General features: G+C 32.2%; 1 protein-coding gene across 1 annotated transcript; it reads right to left on the reverse strand.

The window, feature by feature from the left end:
• Positions 1-6,058: 6,058 nt before the first annotated feature.
• LOC124529805 (dynein axonemal intermediate chain 2-like) lies at positions 6,059-7,786 on the reverse strand. Its single transcript, XM_047103721.1, has one exon. The coding sequence runs from the start codon at positions 7,784-7,786 to the stop codon at positions 6,059-6,061; it is 1,728 nt and encodes a 575-aa protein (XP_046959677.1).
• Positions 7,787-9,746: the final 1,960 nt, after the last annotated feature.

The following is a 9,746-nucleotide window of genomic DNA, read 5'->3' on the forward strand; positions in this document are numbered from 1 at the left end:
AATAAAATTTTTGATTGAGTCGGAGATTTCAACTTTTAAGGGTTCACAGTTTATACAGCTGAGCCATAAACCGATACAACCGTAATAAAATTACTTTAATCGAACTAAGAACTCGCTTAGACTTTTAGTAAAAATTTTGTCAAATTAAATTTGCTTGAACCACAAATTTAATTACTTTATTAATGTAAGGCTTGAAGAATAATTTATTAGTTAAAATTTCATGTTCTGTCTCATTCTGTCACACTGTCACACTGTACTTCAAGATGTTACTTTAGTGAAATAAGATTATGAATCATAAAACGCAATTAAACTACATGAAATTCACTAGTATTCTCTATAAAGTCGCTGGGTGTTTTTTTTTTCATATTTTTCGACTGCTGTGCCGATATGTTATCCACAATCTTAGGTTATAATTTAAATACTATGGCCCTGAATATTTGAGCTTTCTGTGATTGTACTGTAATGATTCTAAATTTTAAAATCAGTCAAATAAATTAAAGCATATTATGTTACGTCATTAAAATTGCGTAGTAAGACACAATTTCCTCAACCAATAGAAATAGCTCCCTATCGCGCCCTTCGATGCTATTCGACGCTATAGATTGTCGCTTCAGTTCAACCGGGGACAGCAATTTGAATACACGTGAGTGAATTAAAATTATCAATCCTTCAAATCCAATCTAAATAACTTCATATTTTAAGTTAATTAAAAATAAATAAATAGATATTAATAGTCTTTAATTATGTGACCATTTACTTTTCTGTCACGTTCATGTAAATCGACGCGTCAATATATTTGGTCATATTACGTTCAAATTATTATTAAGTTTGTGTAAAGAACAAATTCACATAAGAAATAATTAAATAGTGATAATTTAGGAAGGCGTTCTTCCGAATTACGAAATTTGCCGATGGTACATCTAAGTTGTGTCGTACTAGGATTGTGTCTGGAATTATACATATTGCTACCCTATAGATAGTGCAATATTGGGCTTCGGCTAATGAATATGAATTTGGATTTATCGGAATTTGCCTCGGAGGATACAAACAGATTAAGGAGTACCTACATATATCAACGACATAATTGAAGGCTCGCATATTCTTCTCACTACTTACTCGAACTGAGATGGCCCAGTGGTTAGAACGCATGCATCTTAACCGATGATTACAGGTTCAAACCCAGGCAAGCAGCACTAAATATGTGTGCTAACTTGTGTTTATAATTCATCTCGTGCTCGGCAGTCAAGGAAAACATCGCGAGGAAACCTGCATGTGTCTAATTTCATCGAAATTCTGCCACACGTGCATTCCACCAACCCGCATTAGAACAGCATGGTGGAATATGTTCCATACCCTCTCCTTAATGGTAGAGGATGTCTTATCTCAGCAGTGGGAAATGTACAGGCTGTTACTTTACTTTTACTTTATATACTTCTCATTATATACGTATGGGTATAAAAATATCCTTGAAATGATTTTATGAAACAAAGTTGGGTATAATCATTGTTATTGTATACTAGCGACCTGCCCCGGCTTTGTAGGTGTGCAATGCTGATTCTAAATATACAACAGAATATTATCCCTAAGATATAAACGTATACTATCCTGGACTTATATGAAGACCTTTTTAAGGTGTACAATACTGTATTACATTATTTTGATATATCTCGTAGGATTCAATCAGCGGTTGAAATTTAAGCGCTAAAAATGTTTTGATTTACGACATCGCTATAGAAACCTATGAAATAATCAGTGTTTCTATACTATATTGTGCATTTATTATACAAAAAAACCTTCCTCTCGAATCACTCTATATATTAAAAAAAAACCACTTCTGAATCCGTTGCTTAATTTTAAAGATATCAGCATACATAGATACAGACTGCGGTATGCGACTTTCTATAATACTATGTAAAGTTAATAAAGGAAAAAAAATGTACCAGCACAATATATACCGACTAATAGTCTAGAAGCTTTATCCAAGAATGTGAATGTTCTAGAAGATCATAGACTATAAATTACAGAGACGTTACATTACCCATGTAAGCAAAAACTCTTAAGTGTAGCAATAAATTAGACTATAATTTTCGGGAACAATATTATTATTATTTAATTAAATAATACGACGTACCTAGCTTGCGGGATTCTGGCCAAAAGCAAGACATCTTATCAAAGTCGCCCTTTGAATTTTGACTAGATTGGCAGTAGGACTCAGGCAGATCGCCTACCTACTCGGATAAAAATCAAAAATCAAAATCAAAGTATACTTTATTCAAGTGGGCTTTTACAAGCACTTTTGAATCGTCATTTAACAATTAAGTGAAGCTACCATCGGTTCGGAAAGTAGATTCTACCGAGAAGAACCGGCAAGAAACTCAGTAGTTACTCTTTTTCAACAATTAAAAAAAATACAGTCATGTTAGTTAATACAATATTTAAATTAATATATCCTGCCTGGAATATGGATAGGGAATAGACAGTATTATTATCACCATAAAACATCAAGCCTAACGGATCAATAATTGGAATTCCTATTTCACAGATCTTTCTTTTATAGTTTCTTGAAAAATATATTAAATGAAATCTATTAAATATGAAAAATTAAAGCTTTCCCGCCAACAGCTAACCATGACAAGGCGATTTAAGGCAAAGTTCAAAGGTTGCGTTCACGGTACATTAAGCCACGTTTTATTCAAATGGATAGAGCGGGTGTAAGTTATACTAATACGAGTCTCTCGGTGCACCGCGACGATAAAATATAGGTAATATATTGCGGCGTTTCGTAAAGGATAAATATTCACTTACAAGTAAGTGCCGTTTTATCGCACTACGTATGAAACTTATGACGTATCTCATGTAATTTTCTGTATATATTATGTAATCTTTTATTAACATTAGTTATATTATTATTTTATATTTAACCCACTTAATATATTTTTACGAGTAATGAGTGTATTTTGTTTTAGCGACTAGCCGCGAAAATAGATTCGCACAGTATAATTTATTAATAATAAAATTATGATATAAATATATTTTTATAGCCTGTGGCAGTCAGTAATATTACAGCTTACCATCACTGTTTATTTTGAGAGATTACTCCCTGTGTACAGACAAAGATATTTTACCTTTATTATAATCCAAGAGCTGGTGAACCCTCCGAGTAGCGGTCTTCCTGTAAGGTTCGAAATTGGTAGACTTATGATTATGATTATTATATTATTAATATTAAAAACGATAAAATAAACAATATACTACTGATAATGCTAGGGGACTACATAAGTCCTTGCACTTAATTCCCCATTTCGTAATAAAGTTATTTTGTAAAAGAAAAAAGTTTTTCTGCTAAACTAATAATTATATTTTTTTTTTGTGTAATATAAATAAGTTTGCATGTATGTGAGGGCTACGGGTTCGAATTAAAATGTATCATTTAGTTATACACAATGTATATACTTTAATCTACCATCCACTAACATAAAACATAAACATAAACACAATACGACGAAAACCGAACATAAACGAGAATGCGCGAACTGTAATTTCCCTGGCTAGAGAGGTACCATGATGTCGTAGCTCTGTCACGTGGTTAAAACCTTACAAAGTTATAAAGTAAGTGTTTCAACGAAACATTTTTTTAAAATAATATCTATATTTGGAACATTTTTATTTTACAGGTTTATACTGAATATAGGTAGGTATAAAGCTATAAAATTATAGACGCGTTCTGTTTAATCGGTATATTTTAGAGATTGGTCATTTTTAGATTAACTTTAAAGTACATACATATATATATAATAGTGCATGTACACACAGTCACAATTATTCCTAAAGCAATATAAAAAAAAACAATATAGATATATTGTTTTAAATACTTTATTAATTTTTTATACTTCAATTTTCATTTAAATTTATATATAAATTATACTAATAATTTTTACATGAAATTAAAACATGTTCAATGGATGTATGTAAGTATATTCTCGTAATCTGTACCCAAATTAACCTGTCCTAAAGATTAATAGTCGCTTCACGTTACAATTTGGCCCGGATTAAGACGCTTGACGTGCCAGATCTTTTACAAGTGTCGGTTTAAGTCTGCACAAGCAACACTAAATACCAAGCGTTTCCTTTAAGAAAGGAAAAAGCCACACAAAAGGCACTCTTTCATAAATCTTTTAGGAAGCATTAGTAAAAGGAACGAAGAGTACCCTTTGCATTCGCGCTGTTTTAATTTTTTTTCGCCTTACCATTTATTTATGTGAGTCAACTCATTTTTTTCTTGAAATGGTTTTAAAACTAAAATGAGTCCAACTAAAATGAACCCAAAAGTCGTTTAATTAAACGTTACCTAAACAACGTTGTACTCTTTGACCTTAAGTTCGACTTCAATAAATTAATGCAGTGGTTCTGCTATTCACTTGTAGCTAGCTACATATTATATTTTCGTAACTATTTATTTTTAAACGTCTTTATATAGGTACAATATTCATAGCTTTTGTCAGTAGACAACACAAACCGCTATGTTACTTCAGTTTAAATCTGTGATATATTTGAACATATTAATTTAATTGACATGCTGTAAAAGGCCATATTGATTTATATTAAATTCAAAATGTATCTATTACATACAAATATAATTAACTGGATAAGGAGGAATTCTATATGACTTAAAATCGAAGATAAGCTATTATTTCTTTCAGTTATTTAAAAAAAAATCTAAGCCATTTGTTTACTTACGAATAGCATAAATATGGACAGACAGCGGGAAAGGACTTGTTTTATACTACGTAGTGATATTAAACCGTATCAAATTGTAATTTTAAATATAATAATGTAAGTTAATATTAAGCTAGCAATTAAAGTGTCCAATTTTAATGTTAATTACTTCAACATTAATACGTATCCATAGCTTTATTGATATGGCTTAATAGCTTAACGGATTTAAGTCGAAATTTCAACAACGTCAGTTTATTGGTAGATTATCGAGGTAATTTAAATACTAATAACGCAGAATGTATTACATATTAACTTTGAATAAACGATCGTATTCAAGAAATTATTACATTTGGAAGTTACTGTGAGTTAAAGCCGCAGTATATTCCTTGGACGTGCAGGTCTATGTTGTTGATATTTGCTTTTTGTTGAGTGCCTCGTTATTGTATTGGATAGATATAAGACCGTTGATTCCTGTTCTGGGTTCAAACCCTAAATCAGATCGATAAAAATTTGAATTTTTTTATATAATATCTGGGACTCTACTCACACCACTCGATGGTAAGCGGAGTCCAAACGCGAAGCCAACCAGTACAATCAGCAAGTATGAGCTGTACTAGTCACTCTCCCCATGCCAGCCCGTAAGATGCTTCTTGACGTCTCGTCTAAGGGCACCCAAATTATTATGGGGAAGGGAACGTGTGCTGGTGAATAATTACAATTTTGGCGTTAAATCAAAAAAAAAATACAAAATTTGAAAGATGAGTAAGTCAGTGTCAGCACAGGCGAAAGGGAAATAATACCTCAGTACCCAAGGTCGGTGGCGCATCGTCGATTTAAGGAATGGTTAAAATTTTTTACAGAGTTACTACTTACTAGGCTATGGTGACTACAACACATAGTTATAGAAAGTGGCCCATTTTGCCGACGTATAATAAAAAAAAAACTTCATATATGTACATACATTTACATATATATACATAATAAATATTTCTATTAATGAATAACAAGCAGACAAGATTATAACCTCTTTCGTATTCCAAATAACAATAATGTGATGATACATTTCGTAAATATTTTGAATAAAGACGCAATAATATCTTAAAAGAGTATTCTCAACAAAAGACATATAAATAAACCGATAATGTTGTTCGATGTATATACATAGTTATACGACACATTAGAATGTTTGCTTAAGGAAATTGCGTAATGAGGTGTAGGAAGGGAGGTAATATATCAGATTAATGTAGGAGGAAAGTTGTATTTATAAGAATAAGCAGGTTTAACCATACGTTAAGCAGAACTTTTATTCATAAACTTTTTGCAAAAAAAACTTAACTTAAAATTATTTTCTTCTTCCATTGGTATGCGGCTGAATTTCAAATTGTTTCAATTCTTCTCCCACAACTTTTCTGTACTCATCTTCAACATTTTGCATTAAAGTGAGTTCATCTTCTTGTTCAAGAGCTGATTCACCAATTACATGGGCTTCTAATTTAAGTTTTAATCGTATTTCCTTCACACGAGTCTCAAGAATATGCTCTTTTCGAGCCTCGCGATCCAAATGTTGTACCATAAGATTCCTGTCTCGATCACCAAAGTAAACCATACTATCGGATAGCGCTATAAGGTTCAATGAACCTTTTGTGTCTCCTATAGCAACAAGTTTTCCTTCTTCATTTGGCCTCATATGTAATAATGGATACTCAGAAACAGGTAAAATGACTATGGGCTCGTAATATTTTCGTAAAAGATCCCAGTAGCGGAATTTGCCGTCATGACAAATTGACATGTAACTTGAAACTCTCTGTGGACACCATGCTACATCTGAAATTTGCTTTGGATGTGATGTGCCAAAAATAATTGGTGAAGAATGTATGTCATCACTCCAAATGTTTGTCGTCCAATCACCGCATGTAATAAAATATTTTGGAATAAATGTATTACGTTCAACTGCCTTGACTGAACCTTTATGGGCTGGGAAAATAGCACTCATTACTTCCGCATGATTTTTACCTTTACGATTGACATTTATTACATACCCTGTATCAGTTCCACATAAAAACTTCGTATTAAATGTTTTATCAAATTGCATTGCACTTACACCTTCTGTGTTCTGAAGACCGTCTTCTGGATTTGAAGGAGCATGTACAGACATTACAAGGGTGTCTGTTGGCTTTGATATATTTCGAACATCCCACCACATGCACTGTCCGTCACTTGAACCACTAAAAAATTCATTATTCAAACGAGAATGAATATATAACAGAGCAGTAACAGGATCTCGGTGAGCTAAATGTATTGGACTCATAGCAATGGGTTCGTTTTTGGCGCGAATATCAAAGATACAAACGCAACCATTTTGAAGGCCTCCAATAATTTCACTTGAGTTTGAAGGCGAGCAGGCAATTTGCCAGCAAAATGAAGGTGGAATAAGATCAGTATAAGGTTCTACGGCATTTTCTATAGCCCAAATAAAGCATGTAGCATTTTTATTTACCGGTCTTTTTTTAGGATATTTTTTATTACAATATGCAACCACAATTTTAGAATCATCTTCACACGTCCATCCTATGGATGCAATTGGTCTTTCGTCAGGATCGTAAAAAGCAATAGATTTGCGAATAAAATGTTTTTCTACCGGTTCTTCGGAATGCATTTCCTTAAAATACATGTTATACATTCCTATTCCATTATTTTGGTCAATAAGATGTTTCAAACCATCATAAGAATTTAATATTGCACTGACATAAGAGTCATCACGCTCAAAACGCCTACGGTGTCTAAAAGTGGCGTCTTCGTCTAGGTAATGTATGTCTTTAGGCCAGCCGCCTTCGACGTGGTTAACTCCTTGATCATGAAGGACAATCTTTTTTGTATTCACATAATGTTCAGATAATTTAATAACTGTCTGACTTTCATTAGAAGTTGGATTTCGAAGACAATATAACTTTTGGTGATGTTTATTTGGATCAATCGAATCTAACATTACCGCTGGAACCTCGCAAAACCTGGCTTGCTGTCCAAAATCCTTTCTTATTTTAACATAAGAATAATTCAATCCTGGCTCCATCCTGTCAAATGGGTAAAATAATAATGACGAGGTATCTATATATAAACCGTTAAAATATTTTAGAAATATAATTTCTTAATTTATTACGTGCCTTCATCCACTTCTTGTTGATGTAACACGTAATGTCAGTCTGACAATTGTTTTTTTTTATTTGAAGTTGATTGACGACGACGGAACGATTAACAGTTAAATACTTCTTAGAGATGTAATTAAATTATGTATGTATTTAATAATGTATAATTCTAATTTTAAATATTCAAAATCAACTACCGAAAAGTATGAGCATGGAATATATTCAAAACGTCTTCAGTTCAATTAAGTTGGGAGTAAATTGAAATCTTTTATCGATCGCTACGAAGCCGAAAAAATATCAAGTCCATTCGTAAAAACGAAATAACTGTAAAAAAATCGTAAACATCACATTTTGTGCTACACGATTCGAGGCACGTTCGTGTTCGAGATCACGTTTGTTGTTTTTTTTATAAGTACCTAATCCGTGATTTTCGTTGTACGCATACATGCACAAGAAACAGGGTTTGATAAATTGCCTGTTCTCGGACGAGAGAGGTTGTTCTTTGAAAAATTGATACATAATGTTCTGCGCTGAATAACATATTACAACAATAATTTTACTCTATTTAACATATTTTTAAGAAATGAATTTTGGTCTTTTTGCCTTTTATTTAAAATAAAATTAATTATTGATGACAGTATTACGTTATAGGAGTTACGTAATACCGTGTCCTGCAGATTAAATTCGATTAAAGAGAGCAAAATGTATATTCATATGGGGTTGATAACTATCAACCGGCTTCAAATATAACAATAACTACGTTATATAATCGTTAATCGACTTTTAAGTAGTCTAATATTTTTCATTTCATTTTACTTAGGAGAACTCTAAAGAGTATGTTGATTACGCAATTATCTTTATTATTTTAGTGCATATTCATATGTTTTAAAATAGTGTTCTGTTTGAAGTCGGTTTTTCTTTTTGTTAAAATTTTTACTTATTTAATACAATAAGACGATAACAAATACTTTTTTAACTAACAACTATCTATTTTTTTTTTACTTTTACAAACTTAAATAGTACTATATTTGATTAAATAATTTTGGCTCAAATGAAAAATTTTCCATTAAATTTCATAAAAAATAAGATATCCAAACCTGGATACTACAAATGCATCTTAGGAAGATAATGATGCACTTCTAATTGGTTTACAGCGGTCTGTTTATAAGATATACAGTGGAATATTCGGAATTACGAACTACTTCAGAACCGGAGGTGTTCAAGTGTCTGCGAAGCGAAGGGAAAATTACTATTGACAAAGGTCTTAGCGGACGGAAAGCAAATAAGGCTGTTTACAAAGAAAGTAACGGAGTTCGCAAGTTGATCCATCTAGCTAGAAGAAAAATCTCGACTACACAGTTTGTTTGTCATGTTTGTATAATAGATGTATTGATTGTTATATGGAATACAATAGCGTTCTGTCTCTAGAAATATATTATTCACGTGTTGACATGCAAACGAATAATAAATTAAAAAAATACGTGGAAACATTTACCTCACAAATAATTCGAATCTGGAAATAACAACATCGAATATTTAATCGATAAGAAACATTAAATTTCCGATATCTGAAAGCTAAGAACGAAAACATATGATTGTACCGACATGCTACGTATACTTACCTATATTTATCTGTACTACCTATATTTTAAAAAAAATATGTTTTATGAGAGAGCTGAGATGGCCCAGTGGTTAGAACGCGTGCATCTTAAACGATGATTGCGGGTTCAAACCCAGGCAAGCACCGCTGATTCATGTGCTTAATTTGTCTTTATAATTCATCTTGTGCTCAGCGGTGAAGGAAAACATCGTGAAGAAACCTGCATGTGACAAATTTCATAGAAATTCTGCCACATGTGTATTCCACCAACCCGCATTGGAACAGCG

The sequence above is a fragment of the Vanessa cardui genome, chromosome 5 (genome assembly GCF_905220365.1).
Source record: "Vanessa cardui chromosome 5, ilVanCard2.1, whole genome shotgun sequence".
NCBI lineage: Eukaryota > Metazoa > Arthropoda > Insecta > Lepidoptera > Nymphalidae > Vanessa > Vanessa cardui.